Source organism: Scyliorhinus canicula, chromosome 12 (genome assembly GCF_902713615.1).
Source record: "Scyliorhinus canicula chromosome 12, sScyCan1.1, whole genome shotgun sequence".
Taxonomy (NCBI): domain Eukaryota; kingdom Metazoa; phylum Chordata; class Chondrichthyes; order Carcharhiniformes; family Scyliorhinidae; genus Scyliorhinus; species Scyliorhinus canicula.
In genome coordinates, this window is record NC_052157.1 from 17051156 (window position 1) to 17066252 (window position 15097).

At 45.8% G+C, this 15097-nt stretch overlaps 1 protein-coding gene and 1 non-coding gene across 4 annotated transcripts in view; one reads left to right on the top strand and one right to left on the bottom strand.

Annotated features, from left to right (window-relative positions):
- Positions 1-1030: 1030 nt before the first annotated feature.
- trnar-ucg lies at positions 1031-1103 on the bottom strand. The gene has a single exon. It is a non-coding gene; the product is annotated as a tRNA-Arg (tRNA).
- A 7736-nt stretch (positions 1104-8839) lies between these two features.
- polg (polymerase (DNA directed), gamma) overlaps positions 8840-15097 on the top strand; it is a 51795-nt gene continuing 45537 nt past the window's right edge. Inside the window, exons 1-4 of one of the 3 annotated variants that reach the window (XM_038814855.1) lie at positions 8846-9073; positions 9170-9227; positions 10505-11115; positions 13646-13841. In XM_038814855.1, coding sequence (XP_038670783.1) covers positions 10526-11115; positions 13646-13841 — 786 coding nt within the window. In that variant the 5' untranslated portion in view covers positions 8846-9073; positions 9170-9227; positions 10505-10525. Of the gene's footprint in view, positions 9228-10504; positions 11116-13645; positions 13842-15097 lie in introns of all 3 variants that reach the window. The other 2 variants (XM_038814854.1, XR_005462681.1) reach the window with 2 other exon arrangements.

Sequence of the window (15097 nt, forward strand, 5' to 3'; positions counted from 1 at the left end):
CAGCACAGTGGCCCAGTGGATTAACCCTGCTACCTCACGGCACCAAGGTCCCAGGTTTGATCCTGGCTCTGGGTCACTGTCGGTGTGGAGTTTGCACATTCTCCTACGTTTGCGTGAGTCTCGCCCCCACAGCCCAAAGATGTGCAGGGTGGCAGGACATGCTAAATTGCCTGGTGACTGGAAAAAATGAATTGGGTATCTAAATTTTAAAAAGAAACATGTTTTAAAAAAGAGACGGTAGGAGACAGGGATGAGAAACATATCAGCCATGATTGAATGGTGCAGAAGACTGGATGAGCCGATTGGCCTAAATCTGCTCCTTTGTGCAGGTTAGGTGGACTGGCCATGCTAAATTGCCCTTAGTGTCTAAAACGTTTAGATGGGGTTACTGGGTTACGGGGATAGGGTGAAGTTGTGGGCTTAGATAGGGTGCTCTTTCCAAGAGCTGGCACAGACTCAATGGGCCAAATGGCCCCCTTCTGCAGTGTAAATCCTATGATTCTATGCCTTATGGTCCTATTATGACAGGAGTTGACTGTACGTAGTAAAGAAAATGACAAAAATATAATGTTTTTCAAATGTCCCGATGATTTCTCTCCAGGGTTGTCCTGCGGATTGGTCTCCAATACCCCTGGAGACTCCAGGCCAATCCTGGAGGGTTAGCAACCCTACGGAGGGTTAGGAGAACCTGATTGTGCAGTGGGCATGGAATCCACAATAACTTTCAATAAAGAGAGAGTGATTACAACTTGAAAAATTTAAAAAAATAAGCACAGTTAAAGGGTTAGGGAAAAGGTCAGGTTGCAGGACCAGGTGGATAGAGATGCCAGCAGAGGTATGATGACCTCCTTCTGCTGTACAATTCCAAGGTCCTGGTTTGTGCTGATGAAGATGTTCGAGTTACAATGCATTTTAATAGGTTATTCTTTACACTGGTAAAATTGACTTTGTTTCAAAGAGATCGTGTCAATTAAAAAATAATTCATTCTTCACCCAGCCTTTGGCTTTCAAGAGTGTCGAATTAAAAATTCGACCGCGGCAGGACTCGAACCTGCAATCTTCTGATCCGAAGTCAGACGCCTTATCCATTAGGCCACGCGGCCGACAAGCAAACTGGTGGCACCAGCTTATAAAAGCGTTAAAAGACGCTGATGTGCTCATTCCTTCCGCTCCGATTCACTTGACATCAGTCACATCGACCCGAGGTTCGGAGGGGGACGCAGGGCGTGCGGGAAGGTTTCATCCCTTTAAAATTGTTGGGACAATATTTAACATTTCAGTGTTCAGGTGGTGTGAACAATCACCGCATTTAACTTTTGTCAGATTAAAGTCAGGCGGCTGATTTCCCCCTGTGGATACATTTCTCGCGATAGTGCCCCCTGGAGGAACCTGCGTTCAGTGCACGCCGTCCTCTGGAGGGAGCTTTCCTCCACTCACAGCGCCGCCTGGAGGATCCTGCCCTTCATTCCAATCGGTCTGTGGCAGCAGTACCATTCCGCACCAGTGGTTCCCAACCTTTTCCTTGTCATGGCGAACCTCTCTGCTATTAAAAAAAAGTTTTGAGGCACACCTCCTATTTTCTCTTTTCTTCCGGGAACTTCATTTTTCTCCCTCTCTTATCTTTTTGTTTACCTCTCCCCGTCTCTCTTGTCTCCCCCAGGGTTTTTGCACCCTTTTTGAGTTTTCACAGGCACATGAGGACCCTAGTCTTCAGCTCCAAGGCAAATTGGTCAAGCGCAGGGGCCTGACCAACTGCGGGTCGCGATCAACAGTTGGGTCACGGGCAGGTGTCAGGAGGGTCGCAGAGTGATTGATCGCAGGGTTCCCAATCGTGGGAGAAGCACCCAAGTGTCGCGACCGACTTTTAAGTTAGGAATTTTGGCCATGAACAGCCTTTAAATACGTATGATGAAGTCTTCTTGACAGAAGTGGTGACAGAGAGTAAGACACATGCCTGGCACATTCACTAATGTCACACACCTGTACGTCCATGCTTTCGGTGCAAAAATCACGGAGGAGAGATCCCTCCATTTTATAGCTGCCAACAAACAAGCAACAGGATTGTGAAGAACTGAAAATGGATCATTTTGTAATAAGGAAGAGAGAGCCAGAGACACAAAAAGGCCAGGATCTCACAACTGAATCTGCTGGAGAGAGCTGCTCAGTAATAATAATCCTTATTAGTGTCACAGTAGGCTTACATTAACACTGCAATGAAGTTACTGTGAAAATCCCATCATCACCACACTACGGCACCTGTTCGGGTACACCGAGGGAGAATTCAGAATGTCTATTTCACCTAACAAGCATGCCTTTTGGGACTTGTGGGAGGAAACCGGAGCACCCAGAGGAAACCCATGCAGAAAAGGGGAGAACATGCAGACTCCGCACAGACAGTGACCCAAGCCAGGAAACAAACTTGGGTGCCGAGTGCTGTGAAGCAACAGTGCTGACCACTGTGCTACCGTGCTACTCATGTCCAAGGCAGGACAAAGCAGTGCTGGTGTAGCTGGATACAGAGCTCCAGGATCTCTGATGAATAACCCATTAAGAAGAAACTGAAATCTGGAACAAAGCAGTATAAAGATGATTTCTTGAAGTACAGCTTTGTTAATTGTTCCAGTGCAAATCAGGATGCAAAGCCCATTTATTTGTGTTGTATGCAGGGAGGTACCGGTAAATGAGAGTTGGATACTATGTCTTACCTTGCGGTCACCTTTTCAATTCTAAACGACCTGAACATCGTATTGCAAGGGAAGGATGGTGATTGCTTTCGGCACTGAAGAAATAGATGCTTTCCAATAGTCATTGAAAGTTTGGCAAGTGTGAGTACAAAGCCAAAACTACGACATGTAGGCACATCAAAGAAAACAGTGTTAGTAAGGGAACTGTCAATAGACTGGTGCACCTTATTCAGTCGCATGTGACTGCTTTGATCAACAGTTTTTGTTGCCACTTTCCAGAGAAGAAGTCTCAGATTTTTAAAGAGAAGAGGTGGGTGAAAATTCCTTTTGAGTTTGAGACCCCAGAGTCAATTATTAACTTACAGCTGACTCCAAATGAAGAGACTGAACTTCTGCGCCTCACCAGTGACAGTACATTAAAAACATGCCACAAGTCCATGAGGCTGTCAGCATTTGGGATTAGCATCTCTGAGGAGTAACCAATGCTGAACAAAACAAGCATTTTGTTGCTTTTGCCGTTCATGATCATCTACATGTACGTGGTTGGATTTTCCGTCCTCATAAAGATGAAGACAGCACAAAGGAACTGGCTGAAGTCTGCACCTGATATGCACATTGCCGTCTCCACCTGTAAATGTGATTGAAATGAAATTCGCTTATTGTCACAAGTAGGCTTCAATGAAGTTACTGTGAAAAGCCCCTAGTCGCCACCTGTTCGGGGAGGCTGGTACGGGAATTGAGCCTACGCTGCTGGCCTTGTTCTACATTACAAGCCAGCTGTCTTAGCTCACTCAGCTAAACCAGCCCCTGCAGTGAGATTGTGAAGATCAAGCAGGTTCACCTATTGCATTGTAGGTAAGTGAAAGTGGTGTGTTACGAAGGTTGGCCAGCATGGGTCACGAAAGTTGGCTCATTGGTAAAAGTGGGTCCAGGGAAAAAAATTTGAAAAGCACTGATCTAAATATCACACATGATCGAATGGCGGAGTAGACCTGATGGGCCAAATATGCTCATATATCTTATGGTCGAAACCACATACGTGCGGCTCTTTCCCAGCTGGTAGATAAAGAGCCATGGAGCCAAACCATGTCCAGCAAATAACACAATACACGGTGTCACGTCAACAAAATGGGAACAGGACATAAGAACTGATGAGGGAAGAGGGCACGTCAAATTACTAGAAGGGAAGAGGGGTCAGGAATAAAAGGGGGAGGCAGGGGACCCAGCTAGAAATGAACCCCGTCATATCGTTGACCCAGGCCTCCACGCTTGGGGGCCTCGCATCCTTCCACTGAAGAAGAATCCTCCGCCGGGCTACTAGGGACGCAAAGGCCAGAACACTGGCCTGTACTGAACACCGGAGAAAGTACAACAAGCAGCTGTAACCATTGTAAATAATGAAAGGCAACTGATGTAAATAATGGGAAACGACCGGTGCATATATATTTTTGTTCTCGATGTGTGTTCACAGTTACCTTTGTTCTGTACAATGTGAAAACCCTTAATAAAAGCATTTAAAAAATGATTTAAAAAGGTAACTCACCACTACCGTTTCAAGACGAGTAGGGGCAATAAATGCCAGTGATGCTGATATCCCAAGTACAGATAAAAGCAACTTCATCAATCCAGGCTGGGGACTCGCAATATTTGGGGTTGTAGTGGAGCCGGGAGTGCAGGAGGCGAAAGAGGCCAGTGTTCTGTACTTTGCGTCCCTAGTAGCCCGGCGGAGGATTCTTCTTCAGTGGAAGGATACGAGGCCCCGAAGCGTGGAGGCCTGGGTCAACGATATGACGGGGTTTATTAAATTGGAGAGGGTGAAATTTGCCCTAATAAGGGGGTCAGTGCAGGGGTTTTTCAGGAGATGGCAACCATTCCTAGATCTCCTGGCAGAACGGTAAAATCAAAAGGTCAGCAGCAGCAGCAACCCGGGGCTGGGGGGGGGCTCTCTTTGTTTTTGTTTTGGGTTGAATCTTCGCTAACGACGGACGTTTAGTTATTGTTTCTCCTTTGTAGATATGGGGAGGGGGTTTTGTTCTTTTTGTTCTTTGAATTTTCCGTTACTGTTGTCTTTTTTTGTGAAAATGTGAAAATTTGAATTAAAATTATTTTTTTTAAAAAAGCAACTTCATGGCAGATACCACTTGCAAGAACTCGCTGTCTACAGTTATGGTGCTGCCTGAAATTATGGTTGATCTCACAGACCAGGACGTCTACAGATTCCAGACTCCAGTCCAGGTCTGCGTTGGGATGCTGACCTCAGCTGGTCAGTGGTCTGGTGCATCAGTTTGGCCTTAGCATTTGTAGGTTGGAGAGAGGACAATAGGTCAAGGTTTCTGCTCCTGATTGCCATCCTGTAACAAAATGTACACGTGGACATCAGGGAAATCAAGGATCTAGTATTCTACGCAACCTTGGCAGAACTGAAGTCAGTCGGGGGTTGCAGGAATGGTTGGGAGGAAAGGGGGCCGAGGTGGAAAGGGAAATCTTTTGATGGGCTGAAGTGATAACTGACCCAAAGGAAGATGGTTGTGCTTGACAGAGGTCCAGTATACCATTACTTCGGTTTCTCATTCCTCAATGCAACCCATCCAAGTCTTTCACCAATGGCTTCCTCTCATAACATCAAGCAGTTCATCGTTAATTCCAATGTTTAAACCAGATTTCTCCAAAAATGAGTCAGTACGTGCCAGCCTACAGTAGCTCACAGAGAACATCCAGGCTTGGGCTGACAGTTGGCAAATAACATTCACATTACACCAGACATTGTGTACCGTGCACGTCGAACAATAAGAAGCCTGTCCATTTTCCTTTGACTGTCAGCGGCACCACTATCCGTGAGTTGCCAGACATCAACCTCTCAGAGGTCACCGCTTGCCAGAGGCTGAACTGAACTAACCATATCAATACTGTAGCTATCAGAGAAGTAAAGAGGCTGAGTATCGGAGTATCAGATGGGGAATGTGGAATTCAACACAACCAGGTCAGCTATGATCTTATTGAATGGCGGAGCAGGCTCGAGGGGCCAAATGGCCCACTTCTTCTCCTAGTTTATATGTTTGTATGTATCTCTGCCGTGGCTCACCTTCTGACTCCCAATGTCTCTCCACCATCCAAGCAAATCAGGAAGGTGATGCAATACTCAGCACCCACCTGGGTAGGTGCAGCCGCTACAACACTCACTAAATTCAAAACCATCCAGAACATAGCAATTCAGTTGACCAGTGTGTTTACCACTGGATCCATTATCAATGTCCCTGGCACTCTATAGTTACAGTATATATGATCTACAGGATGCATTGCCACAAGTCATTAGGGCTATATTGGCGTCACTTCCCACCATCACTGAGCCCAAGTCATGGAATTCTGTACGGTGCAGTGAAATTTACAGAGTATGGGTGATGGAAGACCAATAACTTGAGCATTGACTAGTTGAATCTGTTGGTAATAAACATATAATTGATGGCTTCAGGGACAGATAAGTTGAGGCATGGATGGGGGTCAGCACTATTGCACAAGTAGAAATAAGCCATCTAGAAATAAGCAGCTTAGGGCAGCACGGTAGCACAAGTGGGAAGCACTGTGTCTTCACAGCGGCAGGGCCCCAGGCTCAATTCCCCGCTGGGTCACTGTCTGTGCAGAGTCTGCATGTTCGCCCCGTGTCTGAGTAGATTTCCTCCGGGTGCTCCGGTTTCCTCCCACAGTCCAAAGACATGCAGGTCAGGTTAGGTGGATTGGCCATGCTAAATTGCTCTTAGTGACAAAAAGATTTAGAGGGGTTATTGGGTTATGGGAATAGGGTGGAAGTGAGGGCTTAAATGGGTCGGTCCAGACTCGATGGGCCGAATGGCCTCCTTCTGCACTGTATGTTCTATGTTCTATGTTTGTGGTGGAGAGGAAATGGGTTTGGAACTCAGTTAAGGTTCAAAGTTGCAAACAGTTTGGTTCAGCTTGACTCATTGGCTGAGGAGGAAGCAGCAATGGACGGTGAGGTGTTGTGCTGAGATGGGGGGAGATTTGCAGTGATCGTCCCCAAAGGGATCAGCTTTGGGCCCACCAAATTGTATTCCCCTAAAATTGTGAAGGTGATTTGATTGAATCAACTTATCAATTTGTTAAGGGGAACAGATCAGGTGGAAAGAATATTCCAAGGCTTCTAAATGGAGGCACCCCTCTCTAACTTTTTTAAAAGTTTCAATTAAAAAAAGGGTTTTGTAGTCAGGTCATCACTGTGGTGGGCACTGGCTCACCCGGGGGCGGTGGGGCGGAGGAGGGGGTGGGGGGGGGGGGGGGGGGGGGGGGGACGTGTGTGTGGATCCCTAATAGGCTGACCTGATTTTTCTCCTGCACCCAGGCATGGAGGGAGGGAGGGAGGAAGTGCTTCTTCATTTTCCTCGAGCACTTTTCCCAGGTCAGCTGCCTGGGGATGCCCTTCGAGCATTTAAACTGGCCCCCTGTTGCCTATAGGAACCAAGAGAACAAGTAAAAGTACAGCACAGGAACAGGCCCTTGACCCTCCAAGACTGCCGATCATGATGCCCTAACTTTAAAAAAAAATTCTGCCCTTATTCAGTCCGTATCCCCCTATTTCCTCCCCATTTATGTATCCCTCCAGATGCCTCTTAAATGTTGCTAATTGCCTCCTTCCACCACATCCTGTGGCAGCACATTCAAGGCAGCCACCACTCTCTACGTGAAAAACCTAGGCTGCGCATTGACCTTAAAACTTTCCCCCTCTCACCTTGTAATTGACACTTTCACCCTTGGAAAAAGCCTCTGACTATCCACCCTGTCTGTACCTCAGAATTTTGTAAGCCTCTACCAGGTCTCCCCTCAGTCTCTATCTTTCCAGTGCAAACAATCCTAGTTCATTCAACCTCACCTCATAGCCAACACCCTTGGGACCAGGCAACATCCTGGTGAACCTTCTTTGCACTCTCTCCTAAGCTTCCATGTCCTTCTGATAATGTGGTGACCAGAACTGCACGCAATTCTCCAAATGCGGCCTAACAAGGTTTTATATAGTTGCGACATGATTTTCCAACTCTTGTAGGCATTGTAGGCAAGCATGCCATATGTCTTTTTAATCATCTTGGCCACTTGTTGCCACTTCTAGAGAACCGTGGACCTGCATGTCCAGATCCCTCTGTATGTTAATGTTCCTAAGGGTTCTGCCATTTACAGTATAATTCATACCTAAATTTGATCCTCCAAAATGCACCATCTCGCATTTGTCCAGATTAAACTCCATCTGCCATTTCTGTGCCAAAGTCTTCAATCTATCTATATCCTGTTGTATCCTCTGACAAACCTCAGCAATATCAGCAACTCCGCCAATCTTTGTGTCATATGCTAATCATCTTATTAATCAGACCATCCAAATGTTCCTCCAGATCATTTATATATACAAAAACAGAGGTCTCAGCATTGATCCCTGCAGAACACCACTAGCTATAGATCTCCATTCAGAAAACACCTTTCTACCGCTACTCTCTGTCTTCTATAACCAAGCCAGTTCTGTATCCATGTAGCCATCCCACCCTGAATCCCATGAAATTTTAGTTTCTGTACCAGTCTGCCATGTGGGACCTTGTCAAACGCCTTACTAAAGTCCATATAAATTACATCCACAGCCCTTGCCTTATCAGTTTTCTTTGTCACCTCTTCAAAAAACTCAATCGAGTTGGTGAGACATGACCTTCCTCGTACAAAACCATGCTGCCTGTCACCAACAAGTCCATGTTCCTCCAAATGTGCAGGAGGTGCATCCTGTACCTCAGTATCTTTTCCAAAACCTTCCCCACCACTGATGTCAGGCTCACCAGCCTAAAATTTGCTGGATTGTCCCTGCTTCCTGGACTGGAGTCCAACGTTAACTCTTTTCTCTCTTTACAGATGCTGCCACACCTGCTGAGATTTTCCAGCATTTTCTCTTTTGGTTGCAAACCCTCAGCAGGTCTGGGAGCATCCAATGGAAGAGGAAACAGAGTTCACGTTTTAACGTTGGCTCATTAACCTGTTTGATTTTGCCTTCACAACTTTGCATTTCCACAATTCTCTCCCTAACCTGTGAAATGTTTGAATTGTGTGCGCCACAGTTCCCGTAGATGGCAGTGTGGCGAGAGGCTCTTGTTCACTTTATCCCTGACCATCATTTCCTTTTTTCCTTTGCGTTCAGGCAGAAGTGTTGCGATTGTGCGTGTTTCCAGGTGTGGGTTACAGGGCAGGTGTCTGTATCACTGATCCTATGAGGCTCACATTAGCGGACACAAGAGGAAAGTCAGACTGATCGCAGAGACACATCGAGGCGAAGCCTTTATTCTGCAGAGCTACAAACGACAAAATCTATAAGTTTAAACCCAAACCCCCAGTGTCGCAACGTTGCCTCCTAAGTTCGTAACGTTTTCAACGGGTGCAATGAAAAATAATTTATAGTCAATGAAATGCATTTAAAAATAAAATCACCGAATTCCCAACTTTTATTTCAGGAGCTGGCCAAAGCAGCGACCTCTTCTCCAGCAGGCAGTTGAACTGTGCAGGATTCGGGTATGTACGTTTTGGTCCGAATTGCTTGAGGTCGATTAGGAACACTTTAACTTTGCACAGAAGGTGCCACATTCAATCCGCTTCTCTCCGGACTGGATGGAGCATCATTGCAGAGGGTAAATGGGTAGGGGCAAATGAATGGTCAGGACCTGGGTTCAACGCATGTTTTGCTCCTACTTTCAAATGATTTTCAAACCCCAGTAACTAATCACACTCTTTATGCCAGGAGGCTTCAAGAGAAGTGGGACAATTGGCTTTATTTTGGGACAAAAATATCATTGGTCTCTAGTCTTAAATTTTAGGACAGTTCAAAATGAGAACTGTAATCCAAAATGTGTCTGGGAATGCTAAATAAACTGAAGAAATTTATTAACATTTGGGATATATGAGATTGATCCGAGCTTGATAAAATGCCTTGAATATTCTCATGTTTATGAAATCTATCATTCCACAGTATAACCTAATAAATCATTGCTGGTCCACAGCTTAATATGTTTATTTTGACCCCCATCCCCTTGTGTCATTCATCATCCCCAGTTATGAGGAGGTGCATAAGACTAGCATGACACCGCCTGGACTAATCATAGATCATAGAATATATAGTGCAGAAGGAGGCCATTCGGTCCATCGAGTCTGCACCGGCCCTTGGAAAGAGCACCCTACTTAATGCCCACACCTCCACCCTATCCCAGTAACCACACCTAACCTTTTGGACACTTAAGGGCAATTTAGCACAGCCAATCCACCTCACCTGCACATTTTTGGACTGTGGGAATAAACCGGAGCACCCGGAAAAAACCTGCAGACACGGGGAGAACGTGCAGACTCTGCACAGACAGTAACCCAAGCTGGGAATCGAACCTGGGACCCTGGAGCTGTGAAGCAACAGTGCTCGCCACTGTGCTACCGTGCCGCCCTATCAGTCCACTTGCCAATCACCCGGCTCCTCTTTTCTTCTGTGGTATAAATTGTTGTGATGGTTTGAAATTGGTCATCCTTGCATTTGTATTGAAGACAAAAAAGCTTCGGAAACATGTCTGTTATCAGCATTATTTTTAATTGTACCATTGATTCTCCATTGAACAGCAACAGGGGGTAATGATGCGTAAAGATCATTCCAACTACAGGTCAATCAATTTGCCAAGTAGCAAGGAGACAAAGCATTTTCATCATTTCCTGTTTTATATTGCTTTATTTTCATTTAATTCGAGAATGGAATGATGTGAAGAGTATAAAAAACTATTCACTTTGAGCCCTTTCCCAATTTTGTATCACAGGAATGATGAGAGAGGGATAGAATGAACCATCTGTTACTGAAGAGGACAACACTAACAGTGTTCCTCCCAAAATGGAGGGTCGCCATAGCAAGATGGGCCAACACCTCTACTGCACCTTGCAATCCAAAGGAGTGTCCCGATCCCGAGAGAACCCGGATTCGTATGAATCCATTAAATATCCAAATGCTGTCCGTTGGACTCCATCAGCAGATCTTTGGAGATAATCGGGCTGAGGACTCGGAGGAGGCAGTCAAGAAGAGCATTGAGCACCTCAAATCTCATGACCTCTGGGACAAGGAAACCTCAATACTGCCCGATGTGGAACTGCAGCTGCCCAAAATATACGGCAGCAACATTGATGAGCATTTCCGTATTATTGCTCAGAAGCAAAGCCTCCCTTACCTGGAGGCAGCCAATGAATTGCTACAGTGTGACCTCCCTGAGATGCCCTCAGAGTGGACCTGGGCAGTTGGCTGGACAAAGTATGATCCTGGTGGACAAGCTGAGCCTGTGAATTTTCCTGATGACAAGGCGCTGGTGTTTGATGTGGAAGTGTGCATGTCCGAGGGTCAATGTCCAACATTAGCAGTAGCCGTCTCTTCAAGTGCTTGGTAAGACACAGTTGAGCGAGAGAGGAATTTTATGATCTCTGGTAGGAAATAAACATTTTTCTACTTTGTAGCAGTTCTTGGTAAGTCCATCATTATAATAATCTTTATTGTCACAAGTAAGCTTACATTAACGGTTCATTGAAGTTACTGTGAAACGCCCCTAGCCGCCACACTCTGGCGCCTGTTTGGTACACAGTGGGAGAATTCAGAATGTCCAAATTACCTAATAGCACGTCTTTCAGACTTGAGGGAGGAAACCGGAGCACCCGGAGGAAACCCATACAGACACAGGGAGATCGTGCAGACTCCGCACAGACAGTGACCCAAGCCGGGAATTAAACCTGGGACCCTGGTGCTGTGAAGTCATAGTGCTAACCAGTATGCTACTGTGCTGCCCACTTTATGCTACCATGCTGCCTACTTAGTTAGATACAGAGTAAAGCCTATAACCTCCAGCCTTGGGAGAACTTTGTTTCTTGCCAATTTAATGCTTATTTGAAGACTTTTTTTTACACAATGAGCCTGTGCACATTAGGAGCTAGATTGGGATTGGCCATAGGATGCTTGCAATCAATGAGGAAGACTTTCATTCTTATGGGAAAATGCTGGAAAAACTCAGGAGGTCAAGCAGCATCTGGGAAAGAGAAGCAGATTTAAAGTGCTGGGTCCATGTGGGTCTTCTCGACAGCTCTGAAGACTAAAAATGTGTTTCTCTCCACGGATGTTGCCAGACCTGTTGAGTTTACCCAGATTTTATTTCTGATTTCTAGCATCTGCAGTAATTTGCTTGTATGAAAATTCGTTCATGGGAGGGCCAGCATTTATTGTCCATGAGGGACAGTTAAGAGTAAACCACATTGTCGTGGGTCTGGAGTCGCATATACACCAGACCAGGTAAGGATGGCAGATTTCCTTCCCTAAAGGACGTTAATGAACCAGATGGGTTTTCATGACAATGGTTTCAAGGACATGATTAGACTTTTTTTTTCATTCCAGATTTTTATTGAATTCAAATTTCACCATCTGCAGTGTCGGGGTTTGAACCTGGGACCCCAGAGTATTCTCGGTCTGTGGATTACTAGTCCAGTAACTAGTCCAGTAACCATCATGCCACCACCTTCCCTGTATCAATTTCCTTCTTTATCAATTTGGTTTTGAGAAGATATCAGGAACAATTGATTAAAGGTTAATTCACTGTCCCACCCACTTATTTAAAAAAAAATATTAAATTGAGAGTACCCAATTATTTTTTTTTCCAATTAAGGGGGAATTTAGCGTGGCCAATCCACCGAACCTGCACATCTTTGGGTTGTGGGGGTGAATCCCACGTAGACATGGGGAGAATGTGCAAACTCCACACGGACAGTGACCCAGGGCCGGGATTCGAACCCAGGTCCTCAACACTGCAGTTCCAGTGCTAACCACTGAGCCACATGCCGCCCCGTCCCACCCACTTATATGGGACCCTCGCGTGATAAACAGAGTGGCAGGCAGGGATTTTGCTAGCCAGACACTGGGTGGGCGATAATATTTAAACGTGATGCCTACAGTGGCCAAATGCTGACATTCACTGTCTAGCTTTGTCCTCCTGTGCTGTTTGGAACTACTCATACCGGGAGATCTGTCATGGTATGTTGCATTTGGCGATGAGTTTCCATGACTAGCTATGGGACGTGTACTATGTGAAGTCCCAGACTCTTCACAGGTGACTGGCCACTTGCCGACTGGATGTATCACACATCTTGCTCGTTTCCAGCTTCTGAGCCATTGTCCTATAAAGCTATTGGGATGCATCTGCCCCATCCGTCATTCCTGGTCTTTGTGCACTATGAAGGGGTGATGACCCCACACCACATCAGCTAAGCTGATGGGTCCCTCACTTAGTTATCCACAACTGCGGAGTCACGATCCTGGACTATGGCAGCTGATGCGTGCAACCAGCTGCTTGGAGTTGAGAATTATGGGGCAGGATTTCCTCTACCCACACACCATTTTTGACATTGTTGTACGGCTTAGCAGGAAATCAAGTGCACCAACCCTACATATACCCTTGTAATTAAAGAATATACATTTGGTGGGGGTGTTTGACTACAGGCAATGCCCAAGGTTTTGTACTCCAGGAAGAGTCAAGATCCTGAGAGGTGGAGAAAGTAAGGTCTTGGGTACAATAAGTGATGTGAAAAGCTGCCTTGTGTTCAGACTGGATTTTACAATTGCCTTAGGACCGTTGCTTCACAGCGCCAGGGTCCCGAATCCGATTCCTGCTTGGATCACTGTCTGTGCGGAGTCTGCACATTCTCCCTGTGTCTGCGTGGGTTTCCTCCGGGTGCTCCGGTTTCCTCCCAAAAGTCCTAAAAGACGTGCTGTCAGATAAATCGGTCAATCTGAATTGTCCCTCTGTGTACCCGAACAGGCGCCGGAGTGTGGCGACTACGGGATTGTCACAGTAACTTCATTGAAGTGTAAATGTAAGCCTACTTGTGACAATAATAAAGATTAATTATTTTATTTATTTATACCCACTCCTCAGGTACTCCTGGTGCAGTAAGCGTCTCATTGAGAAGCGTTACACCTGGTCCAGTCAGCTGACCCTGGCTGACCTGATTCCCCTGGAGACAGCTGCAAATTCAACCCGTCCGCAGAAAAGCGAATGGCCAGAGAGACTGGTTATTGGCCACAATGTCAGCTATGACAGAGCAAGGGTCAAAGAGCAGTACTTGATGAAGGTGAGTCAGCTCACTGATAAATGTTCTTCACTCAATTTGCAGCATGTTCTGTCAACGCTGTCTTCAGAATGAGACATTGATGGCAGAAGATACTGGAAAGAATCTCGTGAAAGGTCGTAAGTGTGATGCCTGGACCAGAAAGAACCAAGGTTTGATCTTGGGTTGTCCTGAGCACTTGGGCTGTGGATACTCTTACTAACCTTAGCTGTCCCGATCCAAAGAGGGAGAAAAACTAAACATCCTGGGTTTCTGAAATGTGTGTTGTCAAGTGAGGAGAACATAGGAAATAGGAGCAAGAGTAGAATATTCGATCCCTCAAACCTGCCTTGTCATTCAGTTAGATCATGGTTGATTACCTATCTCAACACCATTTTCTTGCACTATCTCCTTCATGATCTTAATGTCTTTAATATCAAGAAATCTATTGCTCTCTGTCTTGAATATGCTCAATGACTGAGCCTCCACGTGAGGTTGGGGATTCCAAAGACCCGCTCCGCAAATTCCCATGAGCTGCACTTTTGTTTACTAACCTCTTAGAATCATGGAATCTCAACAGTGCAGAAGGAGACCATTCAGCCCATTGTGTATGCATCGACTGTTTGAAAGATCACCTTACCTAGGCCCAATCCCCCCACCCTATTCCTGCAACTCCACCCTCGGGAAATTTAGCATGGCCAATCGACCTAACCTGCACATCTTTGGACTGTGGGAAGAAACCGGAGCACCCGGAGGAAACCCATGCAGGCACGGGAGAAAGTGCAAACTCCACACAGGTAGTCACCCGAGGTCGGAATCGAACTCGGGTCCCTGGCGTTGTGAGGCAGCAGTGCTAACCACTGTGCCGCTGTGTGTGGGTCCTTATCGAAAGCCCTCTGATCTGCTAGTTATATCATCAAAAAACCCCAACAGGTTTGTCAAACATGATCAATCCATTCTGAACCCTGCCTAATCTTACCATTATTTTCTTTCTGATAGAATTCAGCAATTTCCTTAATACTGATATCAGACTAAGAGGTCTCTAGGTCCCTGTTTTCTCTCTCCCTCTTTTCTTAAATAGTGGGGTTACCTTCCAATCCGCAGGTGTTCCAGAATCTATAGAATTTTGGAAGATTAACTCTACAACCACCTCTTTCAACTGATGTAGATCATCAGGTCCAGGGAATTTACCACTTTCAGTCCCATTAATTTGTCCAGTGGTACTATTATACTAATACTAATCCCTTCAGTTCCTCATTCTCATGAATCCCTTGGTTCTC